This window comes from Blennius ocellaris (assembly GCF_963422515.1).
Source record: "Blennius ocellaris genome assembly, chromosome: 17".
NCBI classification, from domain to species: Eukaryota; Metazoa; Chordata; class Actinopteri; order Blenniiformes; family Blenniidae; genus Blennius; species Blennius ocellaris.
In genome coordinates, this window is record NC_137666.1 from 3,752,151 (window position 1) to 3,775,333 (window position 23,183).

The window sequence follows — 23,183 nt, forward strand, 5'->3', positions numbered from 1 at the left end:
AGACAGACAACAATAACACTTGTAGAAAAACACTTGATTGTCATGCAAAGAGGCTTTCCATTCACGTTATCATGCTTGACAATTCCAAAAAGCCCTCACAATGAAAGGACAGAATGCATTTTTTGCATAGTTTCAGATTTTAGCGCATGAATTGAAGCTCAATGATTTACATTTAAGAGCCTATTTGGTATTATATGTAAACATCTCTATAAATTCTACCTCACATGAGGAAGGGAACCACAGACTGCATACGGTGAATACAAAAATGTAGTTTTAGATTAGAAAGTGCTATCAACAATACAGCTAATGAGACAACACCATGTGCATTTTTTAAATCAAGCACTGAGAGATGTTCGCGGTTCCAGTTGAACGTCGACCGGCGAAGAAATGTAGACGACCTCCTGGAAAATCTGATGACCTGTTGCCTCCTAATAGTGCTGAGGACCTTCAAACAGGTTCACTTTGTCTGAGAGCTCGTCGAGTGAACATGCAGTCAAGGAAATGGACTTAAATTGGGGACACAAAACAGCATCTCCTCAAACATTCATATAATCCAGATAGTTTACCAATATAGGTGCAAGATTAACCAGCATCATTTGTGTGCAGGGCTGGGGAAAGGATATGCTTTCTGCTCAGCTCCTGAATTGTTGACTGTACTTTTTTCTGGAACACAATCTGAGCTTCACACATGCACGCATCTTGAGTGATTTCACCTCTCATCTCCTCTGAAAGAATCGCCAGAAATATAAAAATGGGAAATAAAAAAGCAACACGCATGGACCCAAACACAGAGAGGCTATTGATAAAAACACAGACAGAAGCACATTGTGGTAAAAAAAAAAAAGAAAGAAAAGTCATTCGGCAATAACAAATCTTCAAGCTGAAATGTATGGGACGGGACAGGATTGTTGTTTAGCAAGAATTTCTGCAAAAACACATCCTGCCATCCATATTTCTACCACTTTATCCACCTCAGGGTGACTGGTGATAGGAGTGAAGGAATGCGTCACCCTGGACAGACTTTCAGTTCAACAAAGTCAGAAAATCACTCGCATTTGAAACCTACAGAAAAAATTTAAAACCTTGATGCCTGAACATAGTACAGTGAATTAGGGCCAGAATGATGAGTTGTGGTTTGGGTTAGAACTGGACATTGATGGCACAAAAACACTTGACAATTATTTACACTATAACACCAACTGGAGACCAACTAGAACGTGATCTCGGACAAACGGTCTGTGTTCATTTTTCTCCAGCTGGATTTGACTCCTGTTCGTGGAATACAAAAAGAGAATCCATTGTTCTTGCTGAGGCATGGGGTTAAGGTTAAGGTTAGACGTTAGGATCCATAAGTCGCATGCAGGTCCCAGTCTGACTGGTCCATTGAGAAACGAATGATTGGAAAAGGTTCCTAGGTATGTATTGAACACGCACACATCAGCGTTGGGCGGGATATATCCAATATCTCGGCTGCAATTTGAACGCGAGCAGTATGTTGCAAATGTGAGACAACAGGCATCAAGGGGTAAAAGTCACTAATTAACTTTAAACACGTGTTTTTCTCGGATGACAGGATCAAGCGGGAGTACTGGGGGAGGGATATTTTAATGATGAGATGAGAGTGTTAACAACTGGGTCACAGAGGAGACTGTCTCTCATTACTCCCATAGTTTTAATTACAGCACCTGTTCCACCACTACAATGAAGAATATTTTCTCTATACAGCCCTGGATTAGTCAATGCACTTCTTGCTGACGCCCTACTTTAAGTGGCGGGCAAGTCATAACCGAAGAATGCAGGATAAAACTGATTGCAACCCTCATCTGACTGTTGTTCAAACAAATGAGACTGGCCGTCGTTTAACTGGACACAAGCATCAGAATGAAGACAGAGTAAACTAACTCTCTTGGTAAGCCAAGTCTTGAAATCAGGAGGTTTCTTACGTGAGCAGGTTTTCTTATCCACGTTCAGCACGTATCCCGTTCGACATTTGCAGGTATACGATTTCCCACTGCTGACACAAATGTGCTGGCAGTCATGTCCCTGGGAGCATGGATCAGAAACTGAACCTGAAAAGCAAAGCTTTCACCTCAGTGACATGAAACAGCAGAAATGATCAGTTCGGTCACGGAGCCCCTTTTAGATGGGATCCCACAGTGACAAGGCTTTTGCCTTCCAGCATGCCCTGTGCCCAAGTTTTCTACTCCTCAGTACAAACAGGACAAAACTGTTGACGAATTTGTCTCGTGGAAATGCTTTGAAATGGTGAATCACACCATGCCACAGACACCGAGTGCAATATTTTACACTGACGCTTGTGAATACGGACCAAATTTGCCAGCACCAATCCATCGATTCACCCACACACAGTCAGAACGTGTGTGTGTATCATAGGAAGAGAAACACCCTGAGAATCGAACCAGGGACTTCGCGGTAAAAGCTTAACCACTGCCCCACCGTCGTGGGGTCCTCTACAGCAAACCAAACCTGGAACCACGATGTGTTAGTTATTAAATGAGGCGCAGGCGACGACTTCATGGTCATTCTGATCTTGAGGCGAGAAAAAAAGGGGATGATTGAAACCAGGTTTGAAGCCAGTGTTTGTTTGCTGTTTTCAGGTTGAAGAGTCCCTTCTATCAGCAGTTTTGCCGAGGAGCAAGCTTACATGATTCCTCAAACTCAATTGAGATGGCATAAAATACATTTATGAATCATTTAAAAACTAAATACAAGCTGATCGAGCCACATGTAAACACATATTATCAAAGCTTTAGACCAGGCGTAAGTTCGTAAATCTGTGAATGTCAGGAAGTTTCTAGAATGATCATGATTCATTACCGTCAGACATTTGGCCCAGGAAACAACACTATAATGATTTCTAATAGAGCGAGAGAATGAAATAAAAAATAAATAAATAAATAAATATCCAAGTCCTTACGTGAACATGTTTTCTTATCTGGATTCAATACATATCCCACTTGACATTTGCAGGTGAACGAGTTTCCACTGCTGACACATATGTGCTGGCAATCGTGTCCTCGGCCACATGAATCAGAACCTGAAAGGAAAGACTTTTACATCTGCCTGGCTCATATAAAAGGAGTGTTTACTGGGGAAGAAGAAAGAGCCGGGTTCCTACATGAACATGATTTTGATAGGGCTCTTTGAGGAAAAAAAAAAGAAAAAGGGTTGTAACTAATGTACAGAGGCACTTTTAAAGAAAAGGTCCAGGTTCTTACGTGAGCAGGTTTGCCTATCGAGATTTAACACAAATCCGTCTCGACATTTACAGACATACGAGTTTCCGCTGTTGACACATATGTGTTGGCACTCATGTTTCTGGGAGCATGCATCTAAACCAAGAGCCGAACCTGAAAAAAACAGACTTCATGTTTAACAATCGTTAAGGTAGATCCATGATCCAGCGCTTCCAATATCAACCTGGACCACATCCGAAAGAAAGAGCCGAGTTCTTACGAGAGCATGTTTTCTCATCCCGATTCAGCACATATCCCGCTCGACACTTGCAGGTGTAAGAGTTACCACTGTTGACACACGTGTGCTGGCAATCATTTCCCCGTCCGCACGCATCTGAACCTGAACCTGAAACTGAAAAGCATAACTGCCACATCTTACCGACGTCCGTTTACATCCATCAGGCAACTCTTGGCAACAGAACATGACAGATTCAGACGTAGAGCCACGTTGTTGTGTCTAAAAGAAGTCCAGACGCTTACGTGAACATGTTTTCTTATCTGGATTCAATATGTATCCCACTCGACAGTTACAAGTGTATGAGTCATCACTCTTTACACAAATGTGCTGACAATCATGTCGAGAATCACACGGATCAGAACCTGAAAAGAAACAACATGTGATGTAGAATCTCATATCGTCAGTCAAGAAGTTTCTGGGCTATTTGATGTAATAGACTCAGTGCCTCAACTTGCTGCCCTTTGAAAATTAAACTTACTGTTAAGTACTCAATTTAATGAGTCTTTTTAAACTCTGTAAATAAATACTACATCAGACTGTAATCTGTTTTACTGTTTTAATCAGCATTTTATATAAGTTATTCCACTTCTGAACTGTCATAATCCCTTTGCAAAACATCTAAAGAACCCTTAAAAATGCAATGCATATCAAAGACAGTTCCTATGTTATCATTAAACACAAATACCACAGATTATAAGCAGGTTATGAATTCTAATCAATTTCAATGTGCTTCTGATCACTGATTTTATTCTCGACTAATAGACCAAACGTTGAGGCAACAGCAACAGAAAACAAAAACATTCCCCTCAAGAATCAACTATATCAACTTCTTTTTTCTTTTATCAACAATCCTGATACATGTTCTCATATCCACATGAAGGATTTGAGCAATCGCCGCAACCTAAATGAATATTCGCATTCTTACGTGAGCATGTTTTCTGATCTGAATTCAACGTGTATCCCTTGTAACACTCGCAGATGGGAGAGTCTCCATTTCTGACACAAATATGTTGGCAGTCATGCCCCTGAGCACATGAATCCAAATCTGAGAAGAGACATGTCTACATGTGAGCAGATTTCAACAACTCGCAACAGCATAAACTATCAGGCCAGCTGGGAAATAGTCTCCGCCATATAGTTCTTCCGGAATGCTAAAAGTCCAATAATATGTATAATACATAAGCTGAATGTTTATGATAGGGTTCAAAATATCAAGCCTACCCAAAATATCGAGGTTTTCACTTGAGCATGTTTTCAGATCTGCATTCAAAACATATCCTGGCCAGCATTTGCAGATGTATGAACCATCAGTGCTGACACAAATGTGTTGGCACTCGTCATCCTGTCCACATGTGTTTGAACCTGAAACAAAAGACTTTCACATCCACCCAGATCCATTGGCATCGATCAGAGATAAGATATGTAGTGGCGATCGTAATGACAGGCCTCCAAGCGGTCCTTACGTGAACATGTTTTCTTATCTGCATTCAACACGTATCCAACTCGACATCTGCATATGTACGAATCATCGCTGTTCACACAAATGTGCTGGCATTCGTGTCCCTGTCTGCATGCATCTAAACCTGAACCTGAATCTGAAACTGAAAAGAGAAACTTCAAATAGTAGATTATACATTTAACATATCTGGGGGGAAAAGGGGGGGGGGGGCATATCCTTACATGAGCAAGTTTTCTTATCCGGATTTAAAACATATCCCTCATGACACCTGCAGCTGTATGAGCCGTCACTGTTTATACAAATGTGCTGGCATTCATGTTCCTGGGCACATGCATCTGAACCTGCATCCGAAACTGAAAAGAGAGACTTTCACAACGATGTGACACAGTTTACATCAAAAAGAGAACTCTTCATCAGAAAGTCTAAACAAAAAAAAACAAAAAAAAACAATCACTGCAAGTTCTGCAATCTTCAAATGAAGGACTCTGATGTACACATGTGACACATCTGAAGGAACAGTCCAGGTTCTTACGTGAGCATGTTTTCTTATCCGGATTTAACACAAATCCCTCTCGGCACATGCAGTCGTACCAGTGTCCACTGCTGACACATATGTGCTGGCAATCGTTTCCCTGGGCGCACACATCTAAACCTGAACTTGAACCTGCAAAGAAACACTTTTACATCTACCTGGGTGAGACTCTTGGTAAGGAACATAACACGCAATGGGTCATTATCATAGAGCACTGAAAACAAAGGTTAAGACCTATGGCAGTGGTTCCCAAACTTTTTCCAGTTGGGTCTAACAAAGGTTTTGTCTTTTGTTTTTTTCCTTTTCGTTTTCACCCCTGAAGCATATTTGTCAGTGCTTCATCTTCTGCTTTGCATGTTCGTGAGAGCCCAGTCAAAAACCTGTCCTTCATGCTTGCAGTGTCCAAGCATTCTTTTTTTTTTTTTTTTCATTCGTTCATATTGCACTACCCACTTTGGGAACCACCGACCGATGGCATATTTTTTTAGAAACGCCCGGGGTTCTTACGTGAACACGTTTTCTTATCTGGATTCAACACAAATCCCACGCGACATTTGCAAATGTACGCGTCGTCGCTGTTTTCACAAACGTGCTGGCAATCATGTCCCTGGGAACAAGCATCTGAACCTGAACCTGCAAGTAAAATAAAAACAAAACAATGTTTCCACACCTATCCAGTTCAGTTCACATCAGTCAGAGAACCCTTGACGATTACACAATTTACTTGTGCTCATTATGTCGGAGCACTTAAAATACTGGAATTTACAATGAACCTCAGCCGCACTGTATCTACAAGAAGCAGGAGCTTACGTGAACATGTTTTCCTATCTGGTTTCAAAATATATCCCACTCGACATTTGCAGATGTACGATTCATCAGCGTTTACACAAATGTGTTGGCAATCGTGTCCAGAGCCACAAGGGTCAGAGCCTGAAAAGAAACCACATGTGATGCAGTACCTCACGTCGCCAGTGGAGAACAGACGACTGACCCACTGGAAAGTCGTTTCAATGCTTCGAGGGAATGGTCGCACACAGAGGTTGAATTCACCCAAAAATGACAAAAGGATTTGTGCACCGATGCAACAGACATGAACATATAGACGGAGGCGGGGATTCTTACGTGAGCACGTCTTCTTGTCCGGGTTCAAGACGTAGCCCGGACGGCACTGACAGTTGTAAGAGTTGCCGTCGTTGACGCAAATGTGCTGACAATTGTGTCCCATGGCGCATGGATCCACACCTAACAAGAGAAACAATCCAGTGTTTGATTGATTAATTTTTTTTGTGAAGCGATTTCATTTCTTATTTATATTGTGGCAAGTCCATATTATGCACCGAGTCATCTGCCACATGCAGGTTAGTTTGCTTGATCTCTCTACTTCAGCTTCACTCGACTGTAAACTATGAAATAATCTCTTAAACTTCATAGTTGAAAAAGGAAAACATAATGTTATTATTGAGACACAACTATACTTTAAGACAACTGTGATGTTAAGCAAACTAATTAGGAGAAAAGGGAGAAGCTTCGCTGGATCAAGCATTACAACAGCACTTATGTTTGTTTGTTGGGCAGAAGTAGTAGTAGTTGCAGTATATTATGTATTAAGCAGAAGATAGTACAGCAAAGATATATATTAACATCGATCCACATGTCCTGTTTGCTCTATCTTTATATTTGAACAAAATTAATCCTCCAAAGGTTTGCTATTAAATTCTTCATCTCAAACTCTTTCTAGTCAGATATAAAATTAGCTTTTTAATTTCTGCCTTGTTTCGAGTCCCTGTCTGGAAATGTTCTGTCAGGGTTTGCAGAAGCTACCGGAAAGCTACCAGCTTAGCATGCCGTCAAGTAGAGCGGGGCCATGAGGCGCAAACTACGCGATGCACAGCTTGCAGAGCAGCACGCTTCCCGTGAAAATGACAAACAGCACCATGGAGGGCGTCAAGCCATTTTAAAGTACTTCGGTAAGTAGATTTTGAATCAACTAGTGGTCATAGGATTTGTCTTCTTCTTTCAGGTAGTTAGTAGACAATTGCTCGTACGTGTTTTGTGTTTCCTGTGATTAGACGCCTCAGTGTTGCCACCACGTGCACCGGCAACAGTATGTGAGAACTTTTTATACGTAGAAAATCCAAATGAAACAAGTGGCTGTAGCTCGCTGGTTACTGCGCCCTGTTTCTTCAGAACAAAGAAGAGGACCAGGGGCTTTAGAATGGAGACTCCCTCTATGGTGCTGCCCGTGCCATCACAGGTGGCGATACAAAGGACGGCTCTGACGTACCGTTGGTTCCTTTATCGTCACTCTCATTTTTTTTCCCTTTAGCCTTCTTCCTGCCACCTAGGCCTAGTCCGAAATCATCCCCTCCGCCATCTACTGGAATATCTCCGCTGCCATTCTCATCATCCTTACCACACAAGGTTTCCCTAAATTTGGAAGTGAGCTTCTCAATCACACCGTAGGTCTCCGCATAGAAGACGTGCTCCTCATGCGGAGGGCTGGCCATGAGCCGGAGGGACGACAAGTCGGCCCTGTCTACCCCCACGGCGTAGATCTCAATCCCGGAAGCGCGCGCCGCCGCCGCCACATCCTCCACCCTGTCCTGCGGCCTCCCGTCCGTCACGACGATGGCCACCTTGGCGATGTTCATTGAGCCACTTCGGGCCCCTGCTTCGGCGGTGAAAGCGCTCTCCATGGCGGTCTTGATGGCCAGGCCTGTCATGGTGCCCGAGGCGAGGGGCTCCACGCGGGCCAGCGCCTGCTTCAGGGACGACTTGTCGCCGTAGGTCTTGAGGAGGAACTCGATCTTTACCGTGCTGGCGTAGTTGACGAGGCCGACTCGAGTGGCGTCGGAGCCGATTGCCAGACTGTCCACCGTGTCCTGCAGGAACTCCTTGGCCTTTTCGAACTCGGCGGGGCGGACGCTGCGGGAGCTGTCTACGATGAAGACCAGGTCTATCGGACGGTTTTTGCACTTGGATGTTGTCGCTGTAAAGACATTTAAAAAAGGTTTGCGAATGTATTTAAGCATTGTTGTTTTTACGGATGAATGTTCAATGTTAATCCTATGTACACTTTAAATAGAGTCATTAAAGTATGATTTACTTTGTCCAGAATCTACAGAACGTTCTTGCTTTAACACTGGTGACCGCATCAATTTGAACCACCTTCAAATCAGTAACTACTTGTACCTTTTTGGATGGTGTCATACATAACATTCTCGAAAAAATGTCCTTGTAGGATGTTAAAACGGGGGAAATAGACAATATCCACATACGAGTAAATGGAAGAGAAAAATAAGTTCACTCTGTAACGCAGTTGGATGTGGTCCCACACCTGCACTAGTTCTGACGGATGACTCTGAGCCGCTTGAGCCCCGACTGGCCTGCCAGGAGGCCGATTGTTCAACATTGTGCTGACGTGGTGAGACAGGGGGGCTTCGTTGTGGCGGCTTCTGATGTGAGCCCTGAAAACCATGAGCCCTGGAACCAGCGGCACCAGCTTTGTCAGGGGAGAGAGGGGGCAAACAGTCATTTATTTGGCGACTGGCACATGTGATGTTCAATGAGACTTTTAGTTTTGTTCTTGAAGGTTTCTTGTCGTCTGTGCAGTAAAAACAACTCAAGACTTTCAAATATGCAATAAAGGAAGGAAAGTAATTTGGCGATATTAAGCAAACTTTAAACAGGATGATTTTAGCTTTTCCCCCAATAACAAATCAGTTTAAATAAAAACAGTGTGTAAAAGGCATTAAACTGACTCCCAGATTTTTCCCAGGTGCATGAAAACCTCCAATTCAAGGGGAAGAAACTAAAGAATATAGTTAGATCTCTATTAATCTCTTTGATCGCTTCCAGAGACTTGGTAAAGAACGTTTTGTGGCTTTACAAATGCATGATTCTGTATATAATATGAGCTTAATAATTCCAGATTGTGTTATTATGTAGTTTGCATCTATATTGTTTGCATAAATGACATTTTGTTAGACATGTGTTGCTTCAAGGGACTATTCAAGAAGTGTCCAGTGTAGAAAGCGATTAGAAAATGCGCACACACCTGCACTGTCCCTCCTCCGTGCGTCCTGCAGCAGGTTGTCCCCCGGTCGGTTCCCTAGTCGGTCCCCCGCTCGATCCACTCGCCTCTGCTGCTGCCGCAGGCCTCGGATGCTGTGGTCGTCGCGCTGCGCCCTCTGGAAACTCTCCGCGCTCTGGAACTCGTCCGAACTTTGCTCAGTAGATCCGAAATCATCGACGCGCCGGTAGAACCGGGACGGGTCGCGGGGGGTGACAGGGGGGTCCAGAGGCCCGGCTGAGGGGATGTGCTGCGGCTCAGGCTGGAGGAGAGATCCGAGAGATCCCTGGAGCAGGATGCCGGTGACGCACAGCAGCACCGGGGTCATGATGCTGATCGGTGCGCTTCATCCGAGTGTCTCCTCAGGCTCACTGCGCCTTTTTATACGGACAACACAGAGGCGTGGACAGCCTGGTGGGCGGCCAGGGGTCCAACCGGAGGCTTTCGGGGGGGATATGAAGGAGATCTGTCCGCTGGGGTGCGTAAATCAGCGCTGACGCGTTAGCCTTGGTTCGAATCCCAACCATGACCTCCACTGTTTATTTTTTTAATGATCAATCTCTGTTTGTGCCCCATTTTTGGACACAGTAAATTAAACACAAAAAGCTCGCCCTTTATGGTGGTTAAGCATACCAAAATGCATACATGAATGCATTATTCCTGGTCATAATTCAATACATTGAAAATAAAAACACCGACAAATAGCTACCGTTCACATTAACTGACCAACAGACTGAAGCTAGTGGCTTATTTACGAATAGAATAGAACTTACAGCAATCCAACACAGCAAAACCAACAACAATTGAAATAAAAACAGATGGAAAGATTTGAAGAACATGAAATACATGATTATTATTATTTCCTCATCTTGAGTCTGCACTCTAGCCATTATTAATTATTATTTTGTTTAATTTACATTAAATCCTCCCTTATATTCAAGAAAGAAACAACTGCTGTGTTCAACATCTCCCACAATGTGATACATTATTGAGTAGACCAACCATGATATTAAAACTAATCTAAATAGATTAGTAATCCATGTTTGGATTACTTGCTAGACATCTTGCCTGTCCTGAAATCAGGTATGTTTTTGAAGCACAAAATCGAATACTTTCTTCTCAATACTTTGGTGATGAAAAAAATAGATATTTACCTGAGAAAATAATTGTGTTTAAGGATAATTTCTTTCAGATACCAATAAAGTGTTAACTATAAACTGGACATTGCCCTCTCGTGGTAAATTGTGTGAGTTGCATCTTTGCAGTTTTGGCCTACGAGTATTTTCCACATCTATGTAAGCGTTAAGTGATAGCTTTAGGTTAAGTTTATAGTTGGTTTTCTTTAGATAGATAGATAGATAGATAGATAACTTTATTAATCCCCAAAGGGAAATTGTTTTGTTGCAGCATTCTGGTTTATAAAATTATTAGTTGGACAACTAGCAGAATCCAATGTAATAGTATGTCTTGTGTAAAACATCTTTGCGTGTATTCCAGCATCTGGTGATCACATCTGTCTGACAGTGTCCCGTGTTCGTAATGCGCACGGAGTTGCTCATTTATAATGTTGCTGTGATACATTGGCTGAGCTGCAAGTCTCATGACTGATTCATCTGATAACCAGCTGAAGCTACATTAGTTAGTTGGAGGAAGATGCTCTGAATTCATGAGAGACTTGAGTAAAAAGGAGTTTAGTGAAATAGTATCCGTCAACACAATTGCTACAGCTTTAGTGAAAGTCAGGATAGACACACAGGAGTGAAAAACAGATGTAAACAAAAACATTTTAAAAAAGCATTTACAAAATGCTGGATCCTCTCCAAGAGACATTTCTTTGTTTTTGGAAGGCGTGTGATTATGAATGACTTCTTTTGTATGACAGGATCAACATACAGTCGATTAGAATCTCACATACAAAATCTCTCTCCTTGAATGCAAATGATACATAAAGAGGAAGTTTTCTATGAGCTGTTGACAGGGAAGCAGTTTATATTCCGGGGGCGATGAGCAGATGTATGCATACAGGCTGTACCAGAGCGCAGTAACAATGTCTGTCTTGTGGGTGTGTGTCAGCGTCCTCTATGTGTTTCACTCTTGTAAAGGAGAAACCAGACATGTATATTCTCCTGGCGACATCGTTATTGGAGGACTTTTCCACACTCACCTCAAAACCAACAGAAGTGTAAATTCTGGACCACTCGTCTGTCACGAGTAAGTACTGAGTGAAATGATTCCATTCAAACGCATTATCACAAACTAACCGTCTCCTGGCACCTTTTTTCTGTTTGTTTGGTTGTAGCTTTGACATCAGGGGTTTCCTGCTCTCTCAAGTGATGATTTACACCATCAGGGAAATAAACCAGCGCACGCCAAGAGTTCTGCCCAACTTCACCATTGGGTATGATATCTACGACACCTGTTCAGACGTTGGCCTCGCCATAAGCGCGACGCTTCGGCTGCTGGAGACGAGGTCAGACAACCAGAGCTGTGGACGGATTGGTCACGGTGAGCCTGCAACAAAGGTCGTGGTTGGTGAAGCATCTTCTGAGACGTCGATCGCAGTGGCACGAATCGTCTCTCTGACATCAGTAGCTCAGGTTTGTCTCATTTCTCGGTGGTACGGCTGACTACCAACTCTCTGTCTTTAGATTTACACTCATGAATATTAGGTGTAAAAGTCATTTTTTTGTTTCTTTTTATTGTATTTTTGAAGATTTCATACCCATTCAGAAACTGGTGTATACTCCAGTAGCAGGACATATTGTCCATGAGTATTTTCAATCATTTCTTAATATAAATGTATTTATCTTTATTAATAAAAATGGAATTCTAACAATGTTTACATTATGTTGAATACAAGAATTTATGTACAACCCTTCTTTCAGGTTAAAATCTAACCCACTGTCTACAATGTTAGTTTGGGTTTTTTCAGAACTTCTAAAATAATGCCAAAGTCATCAAGTCAGCTTGTCCAGTTATGCTGGACAAAAAAAACTGGCATTATTATTGTTAAAATCCACAGTACTTTGTTAAAGCTTTAAGAAGAGGTAGACAAACATTGCAAAGCAAGAATTGATTGCAAGAATGTATGTAACTGGCTTGTTTTCATCAAATAAGCAAATAGAATTTGAAAGCAGGAAAGAAAATTCAAATGGAATCTATATTTGCATGGCTGTTCTTCAAATGTGGAACTATTGTAACGTATATGTTTTCCTCTTTGCTGCAGATTAGTTATTCAGCGACCAGTGAACTGCTCAGCAGGAAATACAAGTTCCCCACTTTTCTCCGCACCGTATCAAGTGATGCACATCAGACAAAGGGCATTAGTGAGCTGGTGAGAAAGTTCAACTGGAAAGCAGTGGCCATTGTGGGGAGTGATGATGAATATGGGAGGTACGGCAGCGATAGTCTCAGTGACCACTTCTCAGCCAAGGGTGTCTGCGTTGAATTCATGAAAATCCTCCCCGGTTACTTCAACCTTAAATCCAACAAAAGCAGCAGACTGCTGGTTGAACTGGTGAAGCGTCTCACTAACTCCTCAGCAGAGGCAATCATTTTGTTCACCAAGAGCACCAATGCAGAGATAATCATGATGGAAGCTATTAAATACAAGCTCAACAGAACCTGGATCGCAAGCGACGCGTGGTCCACCTCCACAAAGATAGCTAAACTTCCGGACATCAAGTTGGCCGGCCAGGTTTTCGGATTCACCTTCCAGGGAAGAGAAGTGCCGGGTTTCAAAAACTACATCCTGACATCACAGTTCGACAAGAAACAATACGCCTTGATGGGAGACTATCGCTTTTGCACGAATCAATCCAGCGAGAACATGTCAAAGGACTGCCTGCTGGCAGACGACCAACATCAGCCCAAGAAGTGTCTGGACTCACGGTGCTTGATAGATTTCATCGACAAGGCTTTCTCTTATAGCATCTACTTGGCTGTCGAGGTCATTGCCGACAGTCTGAGACGCTTAATGAAATGTGACAGCCAACAGTGTGAACGGACGTCCAATTTCACAGCATTGGAGGTGCAGTACCAAAACCTAATATAAGGCCCCGTTTACACGACAATGTTTCATGGGTTTAATTTAATCTGTTAAGAAAACGAAAAAAGTGTTGCATTCATACTGCAGCAGCGGACACATTGACGGTGTAGTTAGAATGCCTGGCCATGGGGGGGTGCTGTTGCTTGTTATTGTAATGAAACCACACAGACTTGTGTGCAGAGAACAATACGCTATAAAAGTGAAGGAAATCGAGAGAACCTGACATCCATATGGACAGATGATGAATCTGATGCTCATCTGAGTCTCAATATTGATATGGACAATAAAACTTGAATACGGACCGCAAGTCATACTACTGCGGATCCGCCATGTTTGCTTACAAGCGCATGAGCAGAATGAGCTATTTTCAACAATAAATATTTTCACATTTATTCTTTTTTTTGGGAATTTTAATATTTGTATCTCTGATACGACTGCTTACCTGTAATATTATTCCAAAATGATTTCTTTTAATAATTAAAAAAAAACCAAGATCTGATGACTGGGATCCAGTATAAAAAACCTCACAGATCCGCACACCGGTGTCGTGGAACGGACACCCCCAAAAAGGGAAGAAAGTTTTGCGGATACACTCGTATTCGTTGTCGTGTAAGCAGGGCCTAAACTGTATTCTTATTGGATGCATGTTATGTGACCAGAGACACCATGAGGTTAGAGGTGGGCTAGTATTACAAAATATAACTTACATTTGCAAAAATTTTGAAAGTATGAGACGGAATTGGCCAAGTTTCAAGTCCCAAGTGTCAGGCTAAGAAAAAGTCTTGCACCCCAAAACACTTTTGTATTTCTTCTTGAAAATGAATGATTGCGAAATCTAAACTGGTCCTGAAGTTTTACATCATGTTCTTCCCGAGTTTCTAATAAAAACACAGCCCCATCAATGACTTTGAGAAACTCTAAATATCATACATTCCTACTCAACATTACTGCACTTTTTTTTGTCTTGCAGCTTCTTGAGGAAATTAAAAAAACCAATTGCACAGTGAACACCACGGTCATATCCTTCGATGAGAACGGGGACCCCAATTTAGCATACAACATTGTGTACTGGAACAGTTCTGACGCCAAAAGGGGCACCGTTATCAAAACCATTGGAGGATACTGGCCAAACGGATCCATTAAACTCCCCGACGAGCTTGAAAAAGCCATGGCTGCTGTTGAGGTGAGACGACCACGACGGTATGTGTTCATTGATCGGAGTGGTTTATAAACGGCATGTACTGATTCTGTTCTGATCTGTTGGTCAAAGGTGACTGTTTACAACTGCTCTAAAACGTGCAAACCGGGACTGGAGTTAAAAACGCCACACGAGACGTGTTGTGCTTATTGTGCTCCCTGTGCGGAGAGAGAATTCTCCCCCGGAAACGGTAGGCGCTGCATTAGACACATCCAACAACACCAGCCGACATGTAGATGACGTCCGTGGAAGTGATTATTTAATTGGGTCAATGTTTTTTAATGATTTCAGTGCATTGGTCATAAAAGTCTCAACATTTCCCCTTTATCCTATTTATTATACGTGTTGATCAAACCTGTAATTGTGTCGTTACGTACAGGTTGTTAGCACTTCCAGTAAAGACAGTAAAGCAAATAACAAGATCACTTCCCCTTCTTGATAATAAACCTGCCATGTGCTCATTTCCCGGTCTGCCACACATGCAATGTCGAGAAATCGTTCACTGAAAGTACATAGTACTACAGATATAAGCTACTTGCAGTGTTCGCTTGTGGTGTTGCACTATTAATCTCAATTACGATTGCATCTCATTTAAAATGTGCTTTACTTTCCACATATTCCTCTTTTTTTTTTTTCATCTCATCACAGTTTTGAATTAAATCTGAAAAGAAGGCATGCTGGGAACACTCCCCGACACCCCACTTTTCAGCCACTTCAGAATTCTGTATTTAGAAATATCTCGCTTGGTTCCTGTGTGAGAATGCGCTTCATCACATTTGAATGTTTTTTCCTCTACAGGTACTGCGTGCCAGTCCTGTAACGACACGCAGTATTCCAAAGAAGGACATAGAGACAAATGTTTCCCCATCACTGACCAGTACCTCCGCTGGAAATGTTCCTTCTCCATTGTCCTGAGCTGCTTCGCCATCTCGGGGATAATCATCACCATATTGTGCGCCATTCTCTTCACCGTCTATCGGGGAACTCCCATCGTGAAGGCTGTTGGCGGGTGCCTGTGTCTCCTGGAGCTTCTTTCCCTGCTGGCCTGCTTCTGCCTCACGTTCACCTTTCACGGCAAACCCACGCGGGATTCCTGTCGCCTTGGCCTGCCTCTCTTCGGCGTCGCGTTTTCCCTCTGCATATCGTGCATTCTCGCCAACCTGCTCCAGATCTTGGTGAGTTTTGACTTCAACATAAAGGTGGCGTCCTGGATGAAGAAGCTGAATCAACCGTGTGCCGTGGTGACCGTGGTCTCGGGCATCCAGCTGATCCTGTCGGTGTTGTGGATGGTCTTTGAGCCACCAGTCCCCTATGTGGACGCAATCGATACGGAGAGTGTGCACAAGTGTAAGCTGCTCTCGGTGAGGTTCTTCGCGGCCACGATCGGCTACCTCACCTTCTGGGCCTTCATTTGTTTCCTGTTTGCCGTCAAAGGCAAAAAGTTGCCGGATTTGTACAAAAACGCAGCTTTAATCAGCGTCAGCATGCTGCTGTTTATAATCATATGGATCATCTTCATCCCGCTCTTTCTCACGATGAAGGGGAAGAACAAAGCAGCCGTGGAGATCGTGGCCATTCTCATCTCCAGCTACAGCATTCTGGGCTTTCACTTGGCCCCAAAGTGCTACATCATGTTGTTCAGGAAGGAGCTCAATAATGAGAACGCCATAACCTCGTACATCAAAAAATATTATGAGCAGCAAGGAAGAGCAGTGATTAAATCCTAACAGAATGACCACAGACAGAGAGTGACTGAAAAAACAACTAAAGTGACAGAAAGATGCAAAACTTTCACAAACAGGTGAAAAATTACAAACACAAAATTAGACAGTTACAGTAAAGCAACTCAGATGTATGATAGGTATAGATCTGCCAAAATTTGACGGAAATGACCACAGAAACACACAAAACATCAAAGAAGAACCACCTGAAGTGAGAAAGAATTTAGCTGAAAAAAAAAAAGTAAACATCAAACAACCAAACATTGAGAAATATTTCAACAAAAAGAGTTGTGAAACAACCACTAATCATCAGGTTTCCTTAATAAGAGACTGAAATGACCACGAATACTGCAGAGGGAGTTGAAAAAATTAAATACTTTCACAAAAATCTGCACTCGGGGCCTAATCATTTCATAATCCGCTCCTGACTGTAAATATTTTTGTTTGCTGGTTTATGTAAGCAGACAAATGGAATATATATGAAGGAATTTTACTATAAAGCATTTAGATACTTTTTTTGTGCATTTACTATATTGCATTTTAGATTAAACTTTAAAAGATATTGTCAGATACATATAGTTTGCATTATTTGTATCTCTTATGTATGTAGCTTTGTCTTTTGTTTGCTTCTTGCTGAGATAGACATTTAGAAAAATATAATGCAATATAAATGGCTGTTTACTTTGAATCAAATAATTGTCCTTATGAAACCTTCCACTTCAATGAAGGACATGCTTGGGTTTTTTTTTGCACCAGATTGGACCACTAAAACGAGGACCAGTCTTTTATAACTTAACCTAATGCACTAATGCCAGAATGCTAACCACTACATTACATTTCACCTTTGTTAATCAACTGTTGTCTTCAATAAAACTACCAAAATGTTGAATTGGTGTGTCAGTCTCTTCAGTACTAAATGAAGCTGAAACTTGTGATTGTGGGGATGATTTCTCTCGCTCTCTCTTTTGAGACTTCAGTCGCACATCTCAAAACATCATACATCAAGAAGTGTTAAATTATCGATGCTGTCACTTTTTATTCGTGTGAAGCTTCTGTGGTCTTCACTAGTCGGCCAAATGAGGGGAAAAGAGACAAACAACTAAAAAAAAAAAGATTGGAATGAAAGGTAAAATAACACATACAGATTGTGAAAGAAATTGGTGTAATTTAAGGGCTTATTATCCATTTAAAAAGGGACAAAATCAAAAATAAAATTTGAACTGTTGTACCATATTTGTGGGACAGTTGTTAAAAATAAATCATTGGTTCATTAAGTCCTTAAAAGTATGAGCAGGCCTCCCCTGGGGGGCGCCAGAGAGGTGACGCAGTCTGCAGCTGTAGAAATTTGGGGACCAGAAATACCTTTTCATAGGCTAAAATAATAAAGCTTTAAGTTGTATTTGTATAAAAAACACAAGAGTAACTCGGCCCTCAAACATTTTATTGATTAAAAAAAAAAAAAAAATACAAAAATTCAGAAAAGTTTCCATAGGAACGCAATGTGAATCTGCAATCCCGTCTCTTTCATATCCATTTTACAAATGTGAATAAAACACTGCTGATTTATATCAATGGCAGAGTTGCTGCTTTTTTTTTTTTTACAAGTTACAAAACAAAGCAAGAACAATACATCAGCGGAGAAGAGGAGAGGTGCAGTCTGCTTCTTGAGTCCCTGTGATTTCAGTGTTAATCTTTAAGAGTTGCCTGCGGAGAGTAGGAACGATGCCCTCCTGCAGCTGCACCAGCACAGACTACAGACAGAGAGCGCTGTTGTGCCGACTACGGTTAAGAGTGCAACTTGACCGACAATGTTGATAAACACACCGACGGGTCAGTCACTAAAATATAGAATATTAAGTTTGGCATGATAGGATCTTGATGATTAACACTTTTTAGGATTCTGTACTGAAGTGGAGATCATGGAAAAGATAAATATGAATATAGCAGCCATCTTTGAGGAATACAAATCAGCATTTCCGACTACTCCTTCGTGGGCCTTGAGAGGGCGAGCCGGCATCGCCGGGAGTGATTCAGTCAAGTAGTGTATTTTGTTTTAATGTAACGGTTACTCCCGCTGCAACGCAACCAAGCCCATGTGACGCTCCATAAAGGCCGCTACACACCGCGCGATTTTTGGGGAAAGAAATAAGTTAATTCACCTACGCTGGCTAACCAACCGATAGTAACAAAAAAAACAATAAATTTAATACACTGGCGCCTATATCCAAATACATGCGGTGTGGTGACTCCCTAAAAAAAGTATGTCTTGTGTAAACAAAGTAGAGCTGTGTTTGTTTTTGTGGATGGACGTATGTCGTAGGCTGTGATTCAGCCCGAGTTTTCGTCGCGCAGTCCAACAATCCGTGAACTGCTCAGACTGTTAAAATCGCACCGTCTGTAGCGGGCTTTACACCCACAAAAGAAAATCGGGAGTGTGATTTGGCCTCATTCCATTGAGGGTTTGATCCCCAGCCTCGGTACAGAACGCAGCATTATGTGCAACGACGTGTCCCTCTCATTCTCCTGTCAAGTAACTGGCCTTTAAAAAAGTTGTTTTTCTTTCGTTTACACATTTGCAAAAAAAAAAAAAAAGGGAACCTGCTTCGACTACTTGAGATGCTAAGGACTGATGGCAGGGTGTTCACACTACGTGGGTCTGGCACGGCTTCGGGGGCACGTCCAAGTTGCTCTCACGGCCGCAGCCGGCTGGCATTTCAGAGGCGCAAGCCGCCTCCGGAGGAGGAGCAGGCAGGTCCCCGCTGCTGATGTGCTGCAAATATTGCCTGGAGAAGGAAAGATTAAGAAAAAGGGGGAATGAGATTTATAATCAGGCTATATGCACGCAAGCCTCTTAAGATGGATATAATGCAATTTAATAACAAAAACGAGACATAAAATGTATTTCCGCTAAAAGGAATGAAACACGTTGCCGACTCACCATGCGGGGCGCGACATGACGTAGCTGACCTCCGGCGCCTGGAAGCCGTTGAAGGTGGAGGCTGCAGCTACGGTGTAGGCCCCCATGTTGTCAAAGAGCAGCCAGTCGCCCACCTGCAGGTCCGGCAGCTTACACTGCTCCACGATGCGGTCAAGACCGTCGCACGTCGGCCCCCAGATGCTGCAGGGGTACAAGACCTCATCTGGCTTTGGCTTCTGTTAAAATAACGAGAACATTTTCTTATTATTATTATTATTAACCAAGCCGCCTTCCAAGTCGCTTTTGCAGCGATTTTCTGCCTTTGACTTTCTCTTGCCTTGTGCAGCGTCGGCAAGCAGTGAGCGTGGTCGAACAGTATGCAGTTAAAGGATCCGTACATCCCGTCATTAATGTAGTACATAAGGGTCCGGTCACCGGTCCCTTCGTCCTCCTCTGTGAGAGAGAAAATAAAAATAAAGTTACATTTGATGAAAACAGACATTGTGGATTCCCTCTGACAGTTTAGTTCCAAGGCTCGTACCGTCAGAGGCAGAGTCCTCATCCAAAATGACTTTCTTGGCAATGATGTTGACCACCAGTGTGTAAGCAGAAGCCACGTAGTAGCGTCCTGGCTCGGCGATGATGTTAATGCCAGCGTCAGCGGGGAAGTACTTGTCCAGGGCTGGATTGATTACTGCTACGATCTGAAACAGACGGGCCCACTGGTCAGCATCCAATGCAAGTGCAGGAAATTAATTACAGTAGAGAGGAGGGGGGGATCATACCTCCTCGAACTTTAGCTCAACGTCATCCGAGCCGGGGAACCCTCCTCCGATGTCGAGCAGATCCATGTTGAAGCCCAGCTCAGCCTACAGGTCACACGGGTGAGATTTAGAGGATGCCGCCATGTGCAAAACAATGGCTGCGAGAGAATTCGCTCCCGACTTACCCCCAAGTCGAAGACGTAGCGGGCATCTGCAATGGCCTGGGTGAAGGCCTTGGGGTCGGTGCAGCCGCTGCCGACATGGAAGCTGACGCCGATCACGTTCAGCTGGAGTTTCTTTGCGCGCTCCAGGAGACCCCGGCAGGCTTTGAGAGAGGCCCCGAACTTCATGCTTAATCGACACACTGACTTGGAGTCATCTGTGGCAATGCGCAGCACCAGCCTGCAAACGATGAGGGAGAATGAATTAAAAAATGATGCAAAAAAGGATTTACAGGAAGTTTAGCATTCTTATTATGCGTTTGAAGAAATCTTACTTGGCATTGCTGTGGAAGTTGGCCACTTTCACGAGTTCTGCCTCACTGTCAAAGGTCATCGTCTGAACCCCGTGGTTTGACGCATACTTTATCTGGGACACTTGCTTGCAGGGGTTGGCATAGATGATTCTGCTCTGGTCCACTCCCAAAGACTGAACCAGCTCAATCTCCACCTGGAGGGGAAACGGGGATCAAACTAAACGTCAGTCGTTTGCGCTGTTATTCCATGAGACGCCAGAATTAATCGGAACATTTAGAAGCGCACCTTGCTTGCACAGTCAAAGCCGGTTCCCACGGATGCGAGGGTCGCGACCACGGCGCGGCTGCTGTTGCACTTGACGGCGTAGAAAGGGGTGACGCGAGGCAGCAGCCTGACCCAGCGCAGGTGCTTCTTCAGTACGTCCCCCAGGTCACACACAAAGAAGGCATCCCGGTCATCCTGTGAAAAGGAACAGAAACTCCAGCTCTTATTACACAGTAATAAACTAAATTACGTTACATGTGAGGTAGCATGAAAAGACTTCTTGCACTACAGAGTAGCTTAAAATGCGTGCCAAATTGCCATGACATGAAGCAACAGGCTTTCTGTTGATAATTTGTACACGGCTCTGATTTAAACAAAAGGAGCTCATTCGTGATGCTTACCGTGATGGACGCCTCGTTTATCTTCTGCTCAAGAATATCCCGAGCAGAGAAGCCTTCCTCCAGGTAAGAGAACTCAGAGCTTTTGAGCGCAGTTGTGTTCATGGTGACAGCAGGTCTTTTTGAAGTCACGAGTAAACTGGACATCAATAAAGAAGAGAGGAACATGATCATCAATCATATAATGACGCTGCTATCTGTAATATTAGATAACACACAAGACAAGTGGCAAACTCCAGATAGTGAGGCACTTACATGGATATGAAAGAGATAGAATTTGGCGGAGCGGTTTCTCAGGTGCAGAGAAGCCAAGGAGGTTCACCAGTGAAATTGAACCCTTTCAAATAAGACTCAAGGCCGGGGCCTGCCGAGTAGCCAGTGTGCGATTTCCTAGAGAGTGATTTCTGGAACGGAGATAAGAAGTTCATTGTACTCAACAAGGCAAATACTGGAAAACAAACTGTTTTGGAGTCTGATTCAAAATGCTGCTGTGAAGGACTAATCTTAAGCTTTATTTAGCAAATATATATATATATTTTTTAATACTCGAGCTGGATTGAAAAACGTGTGCGGGGATCGTGATACCCACGTTTCCCGGCCCCGCTCCATTTCGTAACTGTCATGACAACCCGACACCGACTGCAGTCATTCAAAGAATCGGGCGGCTACGGCCCGCCCACTCCCCCGCCCCAACCAATCACAAAGGAGATACGCCCGCCGACGTGTCTAAGGGATATCGGAATTGACCAATCGCAGGCTCGGGAATAACGCCGACGTCAACTCACCGGTTCCGCTCCGGCTTCCTTCACGCCATGCGGCGACTACGCGTTTCATATTACCGGTAACGTGGTTTTTTTTAATAAAACCAGAGTCACTTCACTCGTAAAACGTTTGCAGTTAACGCAACCGCGGCGATTTAACGTATCACTGCAAAGCCACGGCTGAAGAAGTGCACAATGAAATAATGGCGGACCGGCTCAGTGTAAAAGTGTAAAACCGGGCGAGTATTACGTTCGGCCACACCGCAAACCTTTTCAATTATTTATTAATACGAAGTCACGGCTACTTTTAAGCATCTAGACTGCCGGAAGTCATAAAAACATCACCTTTCTTTGTTTCTTTCAAAAGCCGCCATGATCGGAAAGGACTACAGTATAACGGTATTACTACAACGCAGCGGGAAGTGGAGGGGGGGAGAATGAAGAAGAAGCGCCCACTCACCTTAAAAAGCATTTACAAAGTGTTTGTCCATGAGACCCAAACTCTGGGGTGATAAAAGTTCAGTTCTCCTTCTCGGTGGAGTCTGCTGGCGGAGGAGGGTTTGACTCGCGGTGCGGGCTGAAGTTGAAGTGAGACTGTGAGCTCGAGGATGGCTCGTTTTTATAGGGCGCGCGTTACCGCGGAAACGCAGCCAGCTGAAACCGGCCTCCCTTCCACGTAGGAACCGGTTTAAACTCGTCACGCGCGCGCGTGCGTGCAGACGCGCAACACGCACGCACGCACACACACACACACACACACCTATATATTGATTTATCCGGACTTTTTTGGACAGACTTGGATGAAAAACAAACAATTTAAAAAAAAAAAAAAAACGTAAATAATATTAGTCCAGTCTGGCTTTCAAATACAACCATACACGCTCATACTCCCCAATCAGGTTCTATAGTGGTTTTTATTTTTAGAAAACTGTGAGTTGTGAGGACCAAACAAACACTGTTGGGTGTTTAAATGGGCAATGTCACTTTTCAAGCCCTTCTCATTCACAAAACTACACACCCTCACGGCGAATAGCATATAATGAAATTAGATCCTTCTTTTTTGTGCCTTTTGCGGCTA

General features: G+C 43.2%; 3 protein-coding genes across 3 annotated transcripts; 1 reads left to right on the forward strand and 2 right to left on the reverse strand.

The window, feature by feature from the left end:
- Window positions 1–428: 428 nt before the first annotated feature.
- On the reverse strand, window positions 429–9,886 carry LOC308142252 (uncharacterized protein; the record flags this gene model as incomplete). The annotated part of the gene is made up of 15 exons (XM_080512600.1): window positions 429–481; window positions 624–725; window positions 1,944–2,069; window positions 3,240–3,371; window positions 3,478–3,597; window positions 3,738–3,857; window positions 4,421–4,540; window positions 4,959–5,078; window positions 5,176–5,307; window positions 5,487–5,606; window positions 5,994–6,113; window positions 6,297–6,416; window positions 6,609–6,728; window positions 7,771–8,475; window positions 9,544–9,886. The coding sequence occupies 15 exons, from the start codon at window positions 9,884–9,886 to the stop codon at window positions 429–431; spliced, it is 2,553 nt and encodes an 850-aa protein (XP_080368726.1).
- A 1,719-nt stretch (window positions 9,887–11,605) lies between these two features.
- On the forward strand, window positions 11,606–16,531 carry LOC308142253 (G-protein coupled receptor family C group 6 member A-like; the record flags this gene model as incomplete). Its single annotated transcript, XM_080512601.1, has 6 exons — window positions 11,606–11,769; window positions 11,858–12,155; window positions 12,785–13,588; window positions 14,577–14,789; window positions 14,877–14,994; window positions 15,603–16,531. 6 exons carry the CDS (start codon window positions 11,606–11,608, stop codon window positions 16,529–16,531), a joined length of 2,526 nt encoding a protein of 841 aa, XP_080368727.1.
- A 1,418-nt stretch (window positions 16,532–17,949) lies between these two features.
- Window positions 17,950–22,693, reverse strand: odc1 (ornithine decarboxylase 1). The gene is made up of 11 exons (XM_080512906.1): window positions 22,566–22,693; window positions 21,600–21,748; window positions 21,348–21,483; window positions 20,968–21,141; window positions 20,703–20,875; window positions 20,392–20,608; window positions 20,228–20,311; window positions 19,984–20,146; window positions 19,780–19,895; window positions 19,464–19,678; window positions 17,950–19,308 (listed from the first exon to the last, which is right to left on the reverse strand). Exons 3-11 carry the CDS (start codon window positions 21,447–21,449, stop codon window positions 19,167–19,169), a joined length of 1,386 nt encoding a protein of 461 aa, XP_080369032.1. The 5' UTR covers window positions 21,450–21,483; window positions 21,600–21,748; window positions 22,566–22,693; the 3' UTR covers window positions 17,950–19,166.
- Between the last annotated feature and the right edge of the window lie 490 nt (window positions 22,694–23,183).